Source organism: Nicotiana tomentosiformis, chromosome 2, assembly GCF_000390325.3.
Source record: "Nicotiana tomentosiformis chromosome 2, ASM39032v3, whole genome shotgun sequence".
NCBI classification, from domain to species: Eukaryota; Viridiplantae; Streptophyta; class Magnoliopsida; order Solanales; family Solanaceae; genus Nicotiana; species Nicotiana tomentosiformis.
The window spans coordinates 141380311-141400115 of record NC_090813.1 but is presented as its reverse complement, the minus strand read 5'-3'; the positions used below and the strand labels follow the sequence as shown (position 1 = coordinate 141400115).

Genomic DNA, 19805 nt, shown 5'->3' with positions numbered 1-19805 from the left:
TAGTCTTCGAGATCAGTCGTTCCGTCATAGATTCAGGGGTATGTGTGCATCTTGAAAGTTTTTGGTATGGCATGAAGAGTCGCTTCCTCCCTATATGACTGTTTCACGAACTTGCTGACATCTCTTTTTGGTAACAATTTGGGGGCACCTGGTATCTTCTCTACCCGTTCCTGGTGCTCCTTCATCTGTTCCTTGAGCGCCTTATTTTCATTTTCCATTTCCTCCATTATATTTAACACGTCGGTGGTTGTCACATGCATTGTCAACAATTGTATGAGCGTTACCTGAAGTATGAGGGTTTGGTCGGTCGTCTCGTTCGTTCATGTGTTGTGTTGCATGTGTTCTTGTGGTTTCCATAGTCGTGCATGGGGCTTGCTTGCTCATTACGATGACTAGAGTGTCGGTTAGCCAAGCTTCAAGGAGCTTATTCATAGCGGTGGTGCCCCCTCTCCCGTGGAGGTAGAAACCTTCTTTCCAGTCGGTTTTGTTTGTGCTGCAGAAGGTATAGGCGACTTCCCTAATCTGGGGGATGCCGTGGGGGTCACCTCCTCATCTTGGGTGTCATGTACTCCGCCGATGGCACTCATAAGATTGAGCGGGATGTTGTCCATAGCTTTTGTTCTGTTTCCTTGGTTACCTGCCACGAGATCCTTGTATACACAGAGAGAAAGGATAACTCAAAGGCTCGTTAGGTTAACAAGTCACGAATGTTGTTGATCTGGATGAAAACTGAAAGTTTGACTAAGAAATCCCCACAGATGGCGCCAAATTGTATGACCCAAGATTTAGATCTAATTTTTTTTATACAATTAGATTTATAGAAAAAAAGGGTTAATGTAAGTCAATATTAACGTCCAAGTAGCAGATATAATATTTTTACGAGGAGTATTAAACGTGCGTGGTTAGATAAGAATATCCTAGAGTAATAATGGAGCAATAATGGCTTAAGAACGTGAGAGATAACAATAAATGATATTTAAGTAATAAATGAAACAAGGTTCACCCGACAAGAGTGAAATTTTTCACTGAGCTTTCTGACAATGATGGATGATGATAAGCAATTGAATATTTCGATTCTTATTGGTTCAAGAGAGAAAGATAGTGGAAAAGAAGTATAACAGAAAACTTTGTATGTATTCAATAAAGAGAGAATCTTCGCAAAGAATATCAATGTTGTTCTTTACAAAAATACTCGATCCCCTTTCTAGAATTACATATCTTTTTATTTATAAGGGTACATGGGCCACAAAACCCTAGATAGTACAACAGAGGAAAATATTCGCTAGGATATTCTCTAAGGAATCTAAATCTTCAAACTAGCCATTATTGCACACCGAGGACAGATGTTTGTCCTCGCCCTCATCTTCTATTGAGCCACCTCGACCTCGACGACGATTTATCTTCTTTATATGATCTTGACCTTTTGATATGTCGTAATGCCAAGACATTGCAACCTTCCAAGGCTCTTATATCCGTTGACCAAGTCAAGCGCATGGCATGAAGTTTTTTGCCCATACAGTTATAAGTTCAGTTGTTACTAAGAGCTATGAGTATCCCATCCCATAGCTTGAAATCTAACTTTGGTTCTTAAGACATGATTTGATGTTAATTATTTGTTGCCCAAGTTCTTAAAACAGGATAAGAAAATCATGGTCCGTGAATACTCATCAACAAAGACTCACTATTGGAGGAAGAAATACCTTGGTAGCTGCCTTAAGACTTCAGAGCTGTCAACCTAATAAGATGTTATAAACATTTTAAAGTCATGGTGGAAAGAAAATTATGGTGAATACTCGGTACAATTCGACATGATAGAAAAAATAAAGAGAGAAGCGAGAAAACAAAATCAAAAAATGTAGAATATAATAAGCATACAATAAGGATATTAAAAGAATTGGAACTCAATATAGTAATGAATATATGGTTGTTGGTGATTTTTATGTCTATCATTTCTGGAGTTCAACAAGTAACTACGAAGGAGATGACTAATTTGTGAGGAAGAAGTGCACTAAATAAAAGGGGCTTAGCGGGCTATGGGTTATGGGTTAATGACTTTTTTTAAAAAGGGTCATTTATTTTAATCTGGTGGCTTTCCGTTAGGTGGAGGTTATTTTAAAAAAGTTTGGTTAACGGTAAGAGTAGATATAGCCCGATAGTATAACGGAGGATAGATGTAAACAATATACCTTAGTAAAGGGGTATATTTGGCCCTTTTCCCGTATACACAAGACCATAGGAACACTCTTTATCCAACACAATACCCTCTCGTTTGTTAAAAGAACCCAGTACCAATCAGATATACATTTTTTTAGTAAGTAACTGTTCACGGGCATCAAATACTCCTAAATCTACCTGCTGATGTACAACATAAACAGATATGAATGAGAATACAATATATCACAGCTATACATGCACCATGTTTATGTTGCCATAGACCCGGAAGCATGACAATTCTTGAATTTATGCTCGTTATCCTTGCATTGGGGGCGTATGCTAATCTTCTTTGTATCATTCCAATTTAATCGTACTTTCTCAAAGAGACTATGAACTTTCCTAAAGAATCAGGTGGTCAACACATCTGGGATAGTAGGGGAAGGATTTCCTAATATTTTACCACCAACATCTGGGAAACATTCATATTCAGGTAATGGACCAACTTTGCCATCAGCATCCACTTGTATGGGATACTTCAGAAGATGTCCTTGCAATTCAGTAAAATTTTCAGCAGTATATCTCTTCCAGTTATCTTCAGCAACCTCATTCACCCTCTTTACACATTCTAATGCTTCTGGTACTTTGAAACTATCTTCTAACATTCCAAGGTGCTCTGCCCACAAAGACATTCTATATCCATAGACCTGGAGATCGAGACAAGATGAAAAATAAATGATTCACTTAAACATCAGAGTTTTAATCAACTTCTTCTCAGAACTGGAATTATAAATGAAAAATGATTCACTTGAACATCAAAAAATTTCTCAACTTCTTCTCATAACTGTGGATTTAGTAAATGAACTTGGAGTTTTCACATTAGTGTAGTATTGCTTTCTTTCTTTTTTCAATAAATTGACAGGTCAATACAACATGGGATATTTGAACTAATAGTCATTTGGGGGAAAAAAATGAACACAAAAATAGAAAGATGAAAGAGAGAACATTCAGCATAGTGACGGTATGATAACTGAAAATTCATTACCCTAGTTTTACTACTGAAGACGTAGCATATTCTTTTGAATTTGCATGTGATTTTACAAATATTACATATCCACTTAAGCAACTTGATAAACGGTGTTGATATTTGGAATGAATCATAAGTCTCATAATGTATAATAGAAAAGGCGTGATGAAGTTCGATAAAAGGCTTTTTGTGGAAGACTTTTAAGTTAGGATAATTGTTGAGTTAAGCAACAAAATAAAAGTTACAGCTGAGAGCCAAGAGAAATCACTATAATTCAACCCTGTTAATAGAGATAAAGCAACTGAAATGGATTTGAAGTTGGAATTTTTAGGTAGCAACCGTGTCAACAAAGATCTTTTTTTTGTCCTTCTAATTTTCTTCCTTTTCTTAAAAAAAAGACAGAGTAGTTATTAAATATAAATTGATAGAGGAGGTAGATTTAGCTTTGTGAACACAGACAAAGCCACTAATTTCAGATACCATATTAAGATAATTAAACTTAAACTCTTTGGGTCCCTTCCCATGTCTGTAATATCTCATCCAAAGACAACTTTTCTAAGTCTGTAACTTCAAATGATAAATTAAAATAAAGATCTTGGCAAGGGAAAACAATCAAACATTCAAACCTGTCCTCGTGGATGCTGCTGCTTCTTTGCCCAAGAATGATGTGGTTGATAGGCACCCATAGCTATCTCAGTGTCTTTCGATCCGGCTAAAGATCGTTGATTTATGTTGGCAGAACCCAGTATAACATATTCATCATCCACTATCATTCCTTTGGCATGCACGTATATCATGAAACGTTGAAATTTATATGAATCCGAGACCTGGTTGCATGGAAAAGTTTTAAAAAACACGCCTTAACAAAATTTTGCCAGTTTCATCGAATCGAGACGCATCAAAATAATTTCATGAAACACGGTAGCCAAATAGATGTTTCATTTCCCAGATGCTTATTATGTGAAATGGAGGCTGAAGATTCAAATTGTCTGTTTGAAATTGTAAAATTACTAGACAATTATGAAACCGGATTTTGACCACCTTTGAGCTGAAGTGGACTGTGTGAAGGACAACTAGGGAACTACTTCAACACTTGAACAGAAGAGGAACGAATGCTCTAACTAATAAAATAAGTCCTTCATGGATTCTTTGGCCCATGTAGCCAAAATTCAAGGCAAAATTATAACTGTACTAAGTGTCAAATTCAAATGTATCTTTTCGTTAGCTTCTTGGTTTAGGATTTTGCCCAACGATTCATGAAGTTCAGTTCCTTACATGAATAGCAAGGAAATTGAGGTTTTGCACGTCACGTTTTGTACAGCTCTCAGCTCCATTTTAGCATTTATTTACTTAGTTTTAAGAAAAACAATTCCTCTAGAAGCCCCATGATAGTGAACTTATCTCAAGAAATAGGTCACAAAGCACCGTTTGGGCCTAATATTCACTGCCCATAACAAAAAGACTAATATCAATGCATGCACGGGGAGTATCTAAGTGCAAAATGTTGAAACATACTGTTACCAAAAAGGGACAGAAAAAAAATATTCCCAAGGGTATGGCAAGGGTAGCTCTATCGGAGGAATAACAGGAAGACTTAGAAGGAGAAGCAAAAGCGTGGGAGTATGTACAAGGTACAGCACTTTTTCCAATTGTTCAAAGAGTAGGGAAATTCTTTATTCATTTTAACAATTATGTGACAACTCCATTGAACAGCCTTGAAGAGATTGAAACAAGTAAAGCATACTACGGACAGTAGCAGTGATGGATAGTCTAGATGATGTATTCTGATTTAAGTGCATGCAATTGGGGAAAATAGAGAGAGCAAGTGGATAGATACTAAAAGAAGTGACATGAAAGGAAGGTAGATTAAGAAATGTGATGCCATGTGTGAAGAAGACATTTATCCTTCTCTACATATTCCCTTATTTGGACATACTAAGGGCTAAAAGTATAATATAGCTCAGATTAGAAGTGATAAGATTCAGACAAACACCAGCTAGCAGACAAGGTATATTTATGAGTGGAGATCACAAACTTGTTAATCTCACAATGACCTTTCACTTAACTGTTAGTGCATGTAGTGTTTATGTGCACACTTGGACATTACCTTATCAGCATCATTAGCGAATTGACCATTCGCCTCACGATTTCCAAGGCAGTAAAAATTTAAATAATCTAATGGATGTGAGTCTACAAGCTGCATTGACTTGAGCTCCCTTGCAATAACTTGATACATCATCTGCATTGTCTGGCTCTGTTGAAAGCATACACAAATTTCAGTAAAGTGCATCTGATTATTATTCTTAGATTCTTGCATCAGATCACATTTTTATAGCATAAAATACTAAATAATCAAATCTGACATAGAGAAATAAGAACAAGCTCGAGACACCATGAAAATATTTTAGGGATAAGTTAGCATTCATTATCAAAGTTCTCCTCTCGTTCATTCTGCCAGGTTCCTCAAATACACAAACCATTTTTCCACCAACATCCTTTCTAAAAATCTGATTTCGTTGTGTTTTGTGTCACTACATATTAAAGAAATAAAATACCAATTTATGAGGAATGAGAATGTTTATAATAGGAAGCTACTTCCATTCCCATTTATGTTAATCTACAGAATAACTAATGCAATTATGATATTCAGATAAAAGTACCGTAAGAGCTGGCACCGCTATTATTCTAGAACTGCCCTTGATGTTTGCCGCTGAAGGTGCCCAGTGTCACATTATTAATGTTATATGAAACTACGTTTATGAAATCCAAAATACAAATCATGATGATTCAGGAAACAGATTACCTGCCAGTATAGAATTTCTTGCACAGTAACTGACTTGGGATCCCCCTCGGGCCACATGGGCAAAACAACGTATACACAAAAGCGTTCTCTGGCTCTAATTTTACTTGCAATTTTCAGTGCCAACTCCATGGGTACCAGATGATCAGCTCCTGAACAAAATCGATAAATGAACATGAATTGGAATTGGGCAAGGAAGAAGATGAATGCTTCCAGGTGGTTTATTTAAGTAGAACAAAAGCAAGAATTTGTCTGAGCTCAATTATAACTGGATTATCCTAGAAAACTGGCGAGTAAGTTCTATAAAATACTGCTTTCAGGAAGAAATGTAACACTTTCAAGAGTTTGCTTAAAGGAAACACATGAAGATAATAATTAGAGAACAATTGGAATTTACAGATTTTTACTTTACCCATCTTAAAACCTTTTGCATACTTTTTCTAGGATTTGGATGTGGTAAAATATTGAACCTGGTAGAGTCTACCTATTAGTCAAATGCATTAAAAATGGAGATGTAAATTTTGGATCATCTATTTCATGAGGAAGTTGTGAATATAAAAGCACATTTCTATGTTGGGAATCATAACCTTTTAATTCTTTGGTGATAACATAGTGTCATGTCTTGTATATTTCTGTTCGATAATATAGCAAGAAAATATAATACCTGCATCTTTGTACGACGGCCAAGCATATGATGACCCAAGAAAATACTGATTTTCAATATATATGAAATGTTGAGCAGATCTTATCGCCTGGATGTATGCTGATTCAATGCTTTTGTCTACTACCAGATCTTTTGAGCTGATAAGGTTCTGCCAAAGACATAATGAACAGAAATTGTGAATAGTGATAAGTGTTCCATATACAGTACAGCTACTTTCGCGGAACTTTGAAAGGATTATGACAAAAAAGCTATGGTATCTGTACCTGTGCCTTAGCAACATCAATACTCTTGGGAAAACCTTGCACTGAACCTGAATCAATGGAACGAAAGATCTGCAATATAAGAAATGAGGAAGAGCGTTATAAGGGATTTAACAAATTCTGTTGAACATCTCCGGATGACAAGAAAAATCTACCTGTACGTGCCAATTATCGTGGCGATCTTCCCCAGATACATATAGTTTTGGATCATCTGCTGGAATCTCAGTCCCTTCTTTGAAAACAGCAAAAGCGGGGCTGAGTATCCATGAGATACGCTCAATTTTTAACATTGCATCGTCATTCCAACGGGACATTGTTTTCTTAAAAAAAGCGAACTCCCTCCACTTTGTTGCTCTCCTCCATCGCTGAGCAAAGTTTATAAGTACGTCATATGCAGCAGGTCCATCAACTCTGCAGTGCAAATCATGCCATGGCTCCCTCGGGGCCTTGGTCCCTGGCTAGTAAATGTGGTACAAATAAATGAAAATTATAAAAACATAATCAACTAGAAAGCCATGATCAAAAGAAATAAAGAAATAGAAGGAAATTTCAATGTAGAAAAGACATAAAATCACATAAACATGTGGCTGGAAATAATTATATGATACAATGCAGGGTTTCACCATCCATGGTTTAAATCAAACATAACAACCCTTATTCGAAGTAACTTGGGGACTTTTAGATAACCTTATTCACGACTGACAATTGAATGTTCAATGTACTAAATCATAATCCTTGGATTGTAAATGAATATTACTCAAACATTGAACTTCCATAAAAGTACTTGAGAGATTTAAGTCATACACTAGAAAAGTTCTTATCTCACCATTTATGCATTAAATTAATTTATTTTGCTTATAATTCTTGTTTATTATATTTTCAAACCTATTTTAGTACTAAGATTTATTTTCAGTAAAAGTATCATCTGAAAGTAACAAATTTGACATAGTAATAATTGCATGTTTTATATTAGGTGTTTCGGTTTAAATTAAGGCAGATGACAAATACTATACAACAAACAGTCTATAATGTACAAGTTCCAAATTAATTTGCATCAACATCGAAGCGAATAAATGATAACGATATTAAAAGAACAAAATAGGAAAGTACAAGCTTTTACCGGAATATTCAAATTCTAGGGATATAAGTGTCAGTTCAGATATAAGTTTTTATCCTTTTTGTTGGCAAGCCACCTAGTCTCTATTAGCATTAGCATCTTTTTTCTTTCCCTTCATCAAAGTGTGAGCACTTTCCCATAATAGATGGCAAAACAATTGCAAGAGACTGACAGCTAAAAAGATTAGAGAACAGTATCTTGTAGGTAAAATCTTCATTTTGCAGAAAAAGTTAAGGTCTCCAAATAGTTCCGACACTTCAAATAATAAGCAGAGAGAGACATTATTCTTGTGGTATTTCAGAATAAAATTAAATTAGAGATTTGTTTTCAAACTGACCGCGTTCCCTACATAGAGAATCATGATCAAACCAGAATGCTTGTATCTACATACATATATAGAAATTATATCTGAAATCTTCACCCAAAAGAATGATAAGTAACTAAAACGATGCCCAAAGGAATAGTTGTTTCAGGCATAAAACATAGCTCCTAATGCTTTACTAGAACTTAATTTTTCTAACTACATTTCCCCACTTGGCATCTGAAATAAACAAACACTTTTAGATTGCTAATCCTGTTGGGAAACAGAGTTAAAACTAGTGAAATTAACAAGGCAGGAACCTCTTCATGCGTCAACTCCAGCAAGGAAACAGACTCTAAACTTCGGGAACAGAAGCAAATTTAATTTAAGCAACATAGCGAGCTTAGCAAACTCTTGAGCAAAACTTTTCCAGCAGTTACAGAAGTTGCGCACATGCTTTTAAGCCCAAACTAATCAAACAGGGTTTAGAACTTGAATACTTTGAACTACAGGTTGCCCTTTGCTTGTTGACATTTTTAGTCATGTGGCAATAACAACTGCTAAAATATCTACAAGCAGATTTTCTAAAAGCATTAACAGATGGGTTAAACTTCATATGCTGGAAACAGACTTTTCGATATTTTATAAGGAAGATAGCTTCCCCAACTTGCTTGGTATTGAGGCGTTGTAGTAGTTGTTGTTGTATAAGGTATATAAACTAACACAACCATCGAAATCATTCTTTTCACATGATTTGGTCTCTATTAGTTATCATACTCAATCTGCTGCAATAACCCGTGTAGTCCAACTAGCATAAAGTATACTAGACTTTTCTCCAACTAACCAATAAGAACCACACCTAATGATAGTTTACAGGTATTAAAATTATCAAAAAAATATTTGGAACAACAAACTACTCACAGGAAATTGAGGCTGATGAAAATCATCTTTGAAAACAGTATCAAGATCCCGGAATAAGCGATGTTCAGGTGTATCATAGCGACCATCACAGAGATCAAGACCTCCTAAGAAGGCTGTAATTTTTCTATTATTGCCAGGAGCCTGTGTATCTACAAGAATGCACTTCTGGTGATGCGTGAACATGGTTCCAACAACCTGGAAGCAACAATTAAATGTGCAAACCATCAACAAAGGGGAGATAAAGGCCAAAAAGTGAGGAAGTGATTTTAATTCAAAAGCAAAAATAGATTTCTAATAGGGAATATTCATGCTATCAATAACATTTGATATGCACAGCAACTAAGATCATCTTTTCCTGCTAAACCTTTTTACCTCTTCTTTCATTTCTCCAGCAAACTGATGAGAACACTTATAAGAGAGTTACCTGTTGCTTCATAATGCTGAGCTTACTACTAGCATAACGTGGTGACAGAACACAAATCACAGAGGAATGCTTAAAGAACTTCTTGGTCTCCTCATCGTGAGTTCCCATTACTCCTGCCTGCAACCAATGCCATCTCAAATAATTAGCTGAAACCTTTTTCCAAAAAACTGACCATGCATGACTTGAGGAGAAGGCTAAGTTGCATTCAAAATGCTAATGAGCAACAACAACAACAACAACAACCCAGTAAAATCCCACTAATGAGGTCTGGGGAGAGTAGTGTGTACGCAGGCCTTACGCCTATCCCGAAGGAGTAGAGAGGCTGTTTCCGAAAGACACTCGGCTCAAAAAAAAACAAAAAGACAAAAGGACAAAAAAGAAACAATATTAGTACGACAAAATGCTAACGAGCGGTATGCAAAAAACATAGTCATTGGAGTTTTTAAGCAAAGATTTCGAAATAAAATAACGGCAACTAGCATGGTCAGTGGAGTTTAAGCAAGGAATGAAGAATATCAGCAACTAGCAAAAGTCAAGCTAGATTATAATTGCCAAGAAAGACATGAAAAGAAAAGATAGTCACGTGCAACCACTATCTTAACACCTTCTTTAATAAACAAGAACATAATAAAGTATGCATTAATGCCACATTAGAATATGCTTTATCAAAAGAAACCACATTATAATTTAACAAAGGAATCAGAATAGTATTCAACAATACATACCGTGTTAATAAAGAACTTATCATGCGAAGTTTTATCATCCCAAACTAACAGCAGAACTCTTACACCTTCTTGAGACTTGTATTTAAGCAATTCACCAAGTGTCAGATCACCGCCACGTGGCAATGGCCTTGTGGGTTCTCTAATTAACTTAATCTTATGATAAACAGACCAACCAACAATGTAAATCAAGTGATGAGCCTCAGAAATTGCATAGCATATATCTTCCCAACATTTGTTGTGCTCAAAATTTGTTCCTTTTTCCAATTTAATATCTGGGAACTTCACATGATTGCTTACGTGTGCATCTTGATATAGTTTTACTGAACTTCCTTTTCTTAATGGAAAATATGTATTTCTCACACCTAAATGCTGAGGATCAGAAGCAAGGCCACGTGTGTATAATGAGTTTGTATCATAAGGGAAAAATTTCATGTGGACCTTAAGGGCTGAATTGAGCTTTGGAGGTTTACCGGAAGGCCCAATAATGGGAAACCAACCGGAGATGACGTTACCGGCGGCGATATTTTCTGCTGGAATTTTCACTTTACCCATAATTTCGGCCCCGAACAAGTCATCATCTTTGACCCGAAACTCCAAGTAGGCCATAGGATGGGCCAATGGGATCCGAAAATGCTCGTCCCAAACCGGGTACTGGGAGTTGGGTATGACCCGAGTACGGGCTAATGCGGTTTGTGGAGCTGAAACGGTGACGTATGGGTCACTCGTGATGATTTTCCGGTGCTGATTTTTCTTATCCGGTGGTGACGTAGGGCTGCCGTCGTCGGTGGAATCAGGTGGTTTCCCGCAGATGCCACCGAGAGTGAAGCAGCGGCGAAGACGGGCAGAGGTAATGTCCATGTTGGGTAAATGACGAGCTTGGATAATGTGAAGTTCCAAATCTCCATGTAATATGAGCTTTTTAGGTTCGGACATTGTAATGTGCAGTAGAAATTGCTAATCCGTTTGGATAGCAGAATACAATTTATAGCATAAAGATCATGTTAGTAGGAGTGAAAAGATTGGGAGAAGAAAGGAGATATTCTTAGAATTTGGTTTTGTGGAGAAGTATGGGATAGTGGCACGTTTGGTAAAGTGATATATAGTGACTGTTTGCTGAGATTCTACGTCTCCGATCGAGCTGCCATGCACGGAGGGTTGGTCTTGAGTTTGTACTCTAAACAGTGTTTTAAACATTGTACTACATATATTGATATATTATAATTTTTCTGATGAAAACAAGTTTCCTCCTAATACATTATACTTAGTTGTTAATTAGGTATAATTTGGATTGAGACATGTTTAGGAACACTTGGAAGTAAAAACCTGCACCAGTAATTAATAGAGTACATATTCATAATTTAAGTTATAATTAATTAAGTGAATTCATACAAACCATCACAATGGAGATCGACAGATTCATAATTTAAGTTAGTGAAATGGAGTACTACATAATATCATGTGATGATTATTTCATGGTAGGTGAACTTAATTTGACGACGAAAAATAGTATACAAGATTAAAGTCAAACCAAAAAAGTAAGGCAATGTGCAAAGGTTCACGTGATTGGGTGACTAGACGAGAAATTAAAGGTGTACGAAATGTAGCAACATGCCTGCGAATACAACGTTAGCACTTAGCAGTGAATGATTGCTGGTCCTCTTTCAGTTACAATGAAACATTTCTCATGATTTCAACGTGGTAATACAACATCGAGTTTTACTTTAAAGCTTGTTTGGACGGTTGTTACTAAAAGTTTCATAATATATTGTATTGTATTTTATTGTATCGTATCGTTTGATGAATATAATATTTGGATAGATTGTATTGTTTGCTGTTGTTTCATGATATGATGCACCGGCAATACGAAGAATAAATTTGTAATAATATAAAAAAAAATTATGATAGGGATAAATTTATTATATAAAAAGGTAGGATAAATGATAAAATAAAATTATTTAATAGTAGTGAAAGGTGAGATGAGAGAAAAAGATAAGATAATGACGCAACCACACCAAATCGGTCGTTACATAAAGTGACACATTTCGTCGTTATGTAACGATAGATTTAACGATACGATATAATAAAATTTAAGTAACAACCAAAACAAACATCGTATTTAAAGTAACAATATGATACAATACAATATGCAACGACCATCCAAACAAGTTGTAAGATGAAACCGATCACATAACCTACACACTAGCTCCACCCAAGCGGGTTCAATATGTGAAGAAGTAAATTACAAAGAACTCAACAAAATTAATAAAAACTAAAATACATTATTAAGATTATTTAGGATTAAAATAATGCATTAAGCCCGAAAATTTTCTTTGAGGAAATATATGATTTTAGGGTTGGTAAGGACGTTTCGGAAGGTACGTTCTTCTATTCTCATCACCCTCACTTGGATGATAGTTCCTAATTATATTCCTTCATTTATTTTATTTTTTAAAGAATTCAGATCTACTCCTTGCCTTTGCTTTTAGTGGAAAGAGGTTGTTCTTCTAATTGTTTCAAAAAAAATTCCATAAGAGAAGCAATTTGAGACGATAAACTTGATTGAGGCAATTGAAAGATTGGAGAGTAAAATCTCTTTATTAAATTTTAAAACTGAATTATCAAATTAACATTCGAATTAAAACAAAAGCTTGTGATGTTAAACATATCAGAGTATTTGTGACTATAAAAGCTTCCCATTGAGATAGAATTAAAAATTTAAATTAAATTATTTCTAAATTTTAAAAAAGGATGGGTCATTTTTTTTTATTCGGATAAAAAAAAAATAAGTTCCATAAATTGAAACGAAAGGAGTAATACTTTAGTATCTACATACATACAAGGAAGCACCTAGCTAAGTGAAAATTATATCTAAACTTTTCAATCCGACGGCTTAATTAATCAAGTTATTTACATTACCAAATATTCTATTCCAAACCTTAAACAAGTACTATTGTGTTACCCTTATTTATTAGCTATGGCCTTTGGTTATTCATTAAAATCCAACATTTTCAATTACGTCAATAGCAAGGAAATAGACAAACGAGAAACAAAGAAAGAAAGGCCCTGTAAGTTAATTTCGTTCCCTCTTCTAACTCCAATAGGGGTGTTTGTCTTCTCTTCTGGATGTTCTTTTCTCTTCTTTTCCTGTTAAAAGGTTAGAAGTATATTGTTTTGCAGCAAAGGAATTTGCTCATATATATGCTGTTTGTTCTCCAGTCAAAAAAAGAAAAAGAGATTTTCATTGTTAGTTAGTTGCTTAATCAAACACTTCAAAATCATGAGCAATATGTGAAGAAGTAAATTACAAAGAACTCAACAAAATTAATAAAAATTAAAATACATTATTAAGATCATTTAGGATTAAAACGATGCATTAAGCCCGAAAATTTTCTTTGCGGAAATATATGATTTTAGGGTTGGTAAGGACGTCTTCGAAGGTACGTTCTTCTATTCTCATCACGCTCACTTGATGATTGTTCTTGTTTTATTTTAAAGAAATTTATTGTGAATGATTATATTTATGTGTATTAACTGTGTAGCACTAAAAAGTGTAGTGGAGTAAGAGTTAGTAGTAGTGGCAATTTGGTAATTAGACACTTAGCCTTTTTCTCTTTACCCTTTACTCCCGTGTATATACACACATTTTCACGGAAATGAATATAATATAGATTCATTTTCCCCAATTGCTCTCTCTTCTGGAACCTTCTCTCTAAAGCTCAGAGAGTTTCATCAACGGAGGAATCTAAGTCATTTTTGATTCCTCGACAAATTCAAATCTACTCCTTGCCTTTGCTTTTAGAGGAAAGAGGTTATTCTTCGAATTGTTTCAAAAATATTTCCATAAGAGGAGCAATTTGAGACGATAAATTTGATTGAGACAATTTGAAAGATTGGAGAGTAAAATCTCTTTATTAAATTTTAAAACTGAATTATCAAATTAACATTCGAATTAACACAATAATTGAATAAATATGTTTAAACTTAAAATTTAAATTGGCATCGCAAACAAAAATTAAGATACACTCAAATTTAACTAACATCATGAAACTTTCGGTGTAATTAAACAGAAACTTAGATTAATTAGCAAAAAACAATTAAGTCACTAAGAATAATATATAAATACAAATTGATGGGAAGTTGAGAACAAAAGTAAATGAAATATACTTCTAATGGCTCAACATAAACTAATTAACTAAGAAAGCAGTCAATTCATTTACTGAAAGTCACCAATTGTAAAATATAATAATTCTAAATCAATAATAAAAATCTAATCACAAACTGTATATATGTAAATAAAATTTTAAAAAAAAATTTCCTAATCTTTAAAAAAAAGAAAAGGATTCGCATTGTTACGTCTCAATGGGGAAAAAAAATAGCACTACATATATTGCCACGTCGTTTCCATCTCAGGATCCTTTAGAACATTTGAACCCATAAAGTGGGCTGGAAACTTATTTTAAGTTGAGCGAGTTCAAACTTTATTTATAACATAATATCTTCGGAGAAAAATAAAATATACCTGTATAAATAGTATTATTTTTCCGACGAAAGTACATGTTCATATGAACTACGTTGACCTCGTGTGGGTCCGCCCATGTTCATAGCCCAAAAAGGAAGGGGGGAAAACAACAATTTGCCTCATCTATGTTACTATGTAGATGATGAAAACGATTTGGATACCTAAACTATTACAGAGAAAAAATAAAAATTGGGTCGAGGTTGCAGCTATCCTTCACTTACGTGTAGAGAGTTTCGATCGTACTAAAGATTATTCTCTGAAATCCCAAAAGGATTTTAAAAGTACAAAGCATACACATTAGATAAGTTTAATTGAATTCCAATGTTCAAAATAGATTGTGATAATTATAAAGTATTATGTAGTGTGATAATCAAAGTGGTGACATAACGATACTCCTATTAGTATTTTCATGCGATTGCTAAGAAAAAAAAGTATGAAATCAAAGGGTTATAAAAACACCATTTACTCAATAATTACTTTTAAGCAAATTATCTCAAAGTGTAATTCATACTAAGCACCCAAACATAAATGCAAGTTAGCCACACAGTATAGAAGATTATTTTTGAGCTATGAACATCTTTTCTAAGTTTTGCAGCCGTACTACAAAACGGTATTATATATCCAGTACTCATTAATTCGATTAAAGTTTTACGTATTAATTGTTCAACTTTTCTAAGGTCGAACTTCAAAGTGAAATTATCTTTTAAAAACGACATTCAAAGATCTAAGAATTATGTAAAAATTGGTTATTTGCTTCATTTCAATAGTATATTCTAAAAATAACACGGGAAGTCCTGCTTGAGTTTTTTTGTCACTAGATACATATTATCAAATAAAAAGTGCTTTAATTATGGAGCATTATACTCCTTTAATGGGCTTACTCTCTCCACGAATTCTAATTAGGTGAATTTCAAATATTGAATAGTGAAACTCAAAAAAAGAAAAAGAAAAATTAGACTTTAAGCATATATGTCACTCTTTGCTTAGAAAAACAATAATAAAAGCAACCATATATATCTCAAAAACCACATGACATTTTCGAAGCACTAGGTGCGATGCGAACAATTTGATGATTAGTCTCTTAAAGAAATACAAGGGGTAGAAATATTACTCATTCTAAGAAAGAATCAAGTGCTTTAATTATTTGAGAAAAACTTTGATGGCAAAAGGTGTAGGGATCACATGAATATGCTCTTTTCAACACTCAAAATAAGTCTTGCAAGGAATCATTTAACTACCTTAATTCGAGGGGAAGGCACTGATTGCTTGGTCGCCTTGTCCAAGTTGATGAGTAATTTGTGCACAAATTAAAATGCAATACGAGAGCCAGAGTATCCGCGGCTTGAATCGTGGGGCTCAAGGATAATTCATTTTCCTATCCGGTATTTAGTATATATATTGGGGCTCGACTAAATTCGAATTCGTCAAAAAAATTTCTATCCACTGCGGGTAAATCACTCTTAACAAAGACGACTACATATATATTCAGTGCTTGAACTCGAGATTTCTACTTAAGGATGAAGGAGTACCAACTAGAATCCATTAAAATCAAAGTTATAATTACACTTAACTCGATCGTATGTTCTACGTTTATCTATTAGTATGTCACCCTATTTGGTAGTTGTTACTTTTTGGCAAGGTGATCTTCCAAACTATACGAGACAAGAAACTTCACGGTTCTTTCAGCACACTCGTCTTTGGAGTGGGTAGTGTCCCAGAGTAAGAAAATCTTGGAGGACAGGACGTTTTGCTAGTATTTATATTTTATCAGGATTATATATATCCATACTTCTATTTACTGTGTACTTGATGTTAGGCCAAAATGCTATACTTTTAGTACATTACTCACCTTACATGTTGTTAGTTTAGTGGTTAATTATGCGACGTTTGAGCTAAATTATGTTGTTTTATGTGTAGGAGCATCGGAAGACAAAGCCGAGTGAAGGTTGCACAAAAAGAAGACGAAAATGCAAGAAAAGAGCATAAAAATGTCAAGTACCCAAACCGTGCTACAGAACAGGCTTCATGAGGTCTATAGCTAGCTTAATCGCGCTACAGACCAGGCTTCGCGAGGTCTATAGCCAGCTTGACCGCGCTACAGACCAGGCTTCGCGAGGTCTACATTTTCATGTTAAGTTAATAGGAACAAAGAACCTAGGGAAGCTGACCTGAAGGAGATTAAAGATAAGTTGAAGTGCCTTGTGGAATAATATGATGAAAAATCACTGTAGATACAAAGGCAAAAGGCACTATTCACAACTTGGAGGCTCAAGGAAATAAAGTAATTGAACCTTATAAAGCGCAACAAGCTTACATTGTGAATAGTAGCCAAGAAGAGCATGAATTGGCTGCAGAAATTGTCATTATAATGAAGGAATTAAGAGTAGAATATGACCAAACCAACCAACTAGAATTTGATGATGTCGATATTGAAGAAGTGGTACTTGAGTCAATTGAGGACCTTACGGATACAAATTTAATATATTCTAGTTTGTGGCAAGAAGAGGAGGTCGATAACAAGTTGAATTTTCAGTTTGAGCGCATTGGTCCTCATTCCAATCATTTTTCGACATTGTATTCGGAAGGAGGTATGGAAATTGATCTGTATGAGCCAATGCAAGAGTCAAAGGAAGAGGTGGATGAGCCCTATATTATGATTTTCAAGGTCTTCTAGGCAAGGTGACACTCCTCGGTTGAAAGCCAAAAAGTGCATAAAAAATCACTTAATTTTTAGCTCTCAACAATTTGTATCGCCCCAAGATCATGATCATTGAGCAGAATCAAAACCTGGGGTCCAATTCATAAGTTCGAAATGGAGGCAAAAAGGGATTCGCATCGTGAAGCGACGTTAAATCAAGCGTTGTTGGGAGGCAACCTAGATTTACTTTTTTTTTATTATTCTTTTTTTTTATTATTGTATTATTCTTGTAGTGTTGTTTTTTATTTCTCTAGGAGCATGGGAAGCAAGGACATTGGAAGAAAGCAAAATCAAGTGAGATGGTTAGAACTAAGTGTGGGTGCCCGCACAAAGAACCAAGTATGAGAGAAGTGTGAGTACCCCATGAACTGCTAATACTTCGGCCTTTGGCCTACTAGGGAGTTTCTTTTACCCTCTTATATTTAAAGGTATGCATTGGAGACAATGCACAATTTTAAGTGTGGGGTGAGAATATTGTCTAGGTGACTTTCTATCCTATTTTAGTTGTGTTAGTTTAATTGAATATATTTTTTTATGTTAGAAAAATAGAAAAGATTGAACTTTTCCCGACGATGGATCTATTAGACAGTTTTCTTAAGGGTTTAAAGTCAAACCAAAAACACAAAAAGAAATTAAAAAATAGAAAAATTCAAAAATATTTCTTTTATTTTTGTAGGTAGTAATAATCCCCCGTGATTTTTCTTTGTGTCTCGATTCTTTTTCATGGTATGTAGTTTGAATTGGGTCATAGTTTTTTATTTTTAGAGTAGAATAGGATTTAGGGGCAAAAAGAAGGAAGATGAGATTTCTAGGCACCTCTTACTTGTTTGATAGTAGCATATTTATGCTCTAGTATGTGTATTACCTTCTCTATAGTTTGAAATTGCTTATGATGCCTTATTGAGTTAGATAGCATGTCTATTGACCCCTATGTCTCATTTTCTTGGTTCGTGTTCACTTTGTGTTTAATGCTTAATATTTTATAGCTCAGTGAATACTTGTAATTGTTTGAGAACCAAAATGGTACCGTCCTTATTGAGTCATGTGCTATGTGTGGTGAGAAATTATATGGTCCGTGTCATTGCATTAGAGTCTAGAACTTTTTCGGCATGTGAGTTGAAGTGAAATTTTAGGTTTTGCTCGGTTTAAAAAATATTTTTAGGCTTTCTTTAATTTGTTTGAGCTTAATGCTTACCACAAATAAAAATTATCCCTAGTCAACCCTTTTGAGCCTATAAACTTTTATTTGGCAGCCACATTACAAGTCTATACCCCTTTGTTCTTAATTGTCATTGTTTTGATCCTTTTACCTCTTAAAATACTTTAATTGTAAAATGAGCGCTAGAAGAAGTAAGAAACTTGGGTGGTTTTTGAGTGGAACCAATGAAAGAAAGAAATGTGCACTTGTATTGTAAGGAATACACCACTAGCAGGAAGAAAAAAAAGTATTGTTGAAAAGAAAAAAAAATATTTAGCAAAAGAAAATAAGAATACCTTGTCTTTGATAGTGGATAAAAATTAAAGTAGTGCTTAAAGAAAGAGGAAATATTTTTGGGGGTGATATTGTTTGTGAAAGTAAAGTTGTATTGAAGAAAAATGCGCTTAAAGTTAAGTTTGTGATGTGTTAAAGTGCTTAAGAGGGTTAGTCACTATTCCTAAATTTATTCTACCCGTCCCTTAGTCTACATTACAACTATGAAAAAGTCCTAATTGATTTTAGATTGAGCAAACCTACATTAGTAGAGGTTTATATAATGGGCAAGCCTATAGTACTTTGTGCAAGCATGTGACTTCTTTGTGAGAGTGAGGAATTTTATTGATATATGTGAGTCCTTAAAATATATTTGAGCATTTGATTCGAATGTGTGGAGTCAACTTACTCTTTTGTTCTTGTTGTGAGTGCACATGATACCGCAAGGGATATGTGACGTTATTAGATATCTCTATGATGCTAAGTGTTCAAGCCATGAATGCATTGTGATATTGAGTAGGTTTGTGAGGCTATGATTGTTATAAGCACATTGTCTTGTTGTTGAATAAATTTTTGAAGTATGACATGGAGTAAAGGGAAGTGTGTGTTAAAGGCATATGCTAAAGTTTAATTGTTTCTATCAACTATAGTCATAGGTATGGTTTGCTTCGGATGTGCTAAACGAAAATAAGATGCTCTAGGAATTGGTGGCTGACTCCAGGAAGAT

General features: G+C 34.6%; 1 protein-coding gene and 1 non-coding gene across 2 annotated transcripts; both read right to left on the bottom strand.

The window, feature by feature from the left end:
* Positions 1–2244: 2244 nt before the first annotated feature.
* On the bottom strand, positions 2245–11460 carry LOC104114692 (phospholipase D delta-like). Its single transcript, XM_009625197.4, has 10 exons — positions 10391–11460; positions 9666–9782; positions 9242–9436; positions 7058–7360; positions 6906–6974; positions 6643–6790; positions 5982–6130; positions 5286–5432; positions 3805–4005; positions 2245–2858 (listed from the first exon to the last, which is right to left on the bottom strand). The coding sequence occupies exons 1-10, from the start codon at positions 11321–11323 to the stop codon at positions 2562–2564; spliced, it is 2559 nt and encodes an 852-aa protein (XP_009623492.1). The 5' UTR covers positions 11324–11460; the 3' UTR covers positions 2245–2561.
* LOC117281088 (U6 spliceosomal RNA) lies at positions 2439–2543 on the bottom strand. Its single transcript, XR_004511705.1, has one exon. It is a non-coding gene; the product is annotated as a U6 spliceosomal RNA (small nuclear RNA).
* Positions 11461–19805: the final 8345 nt, after the last annotated feature.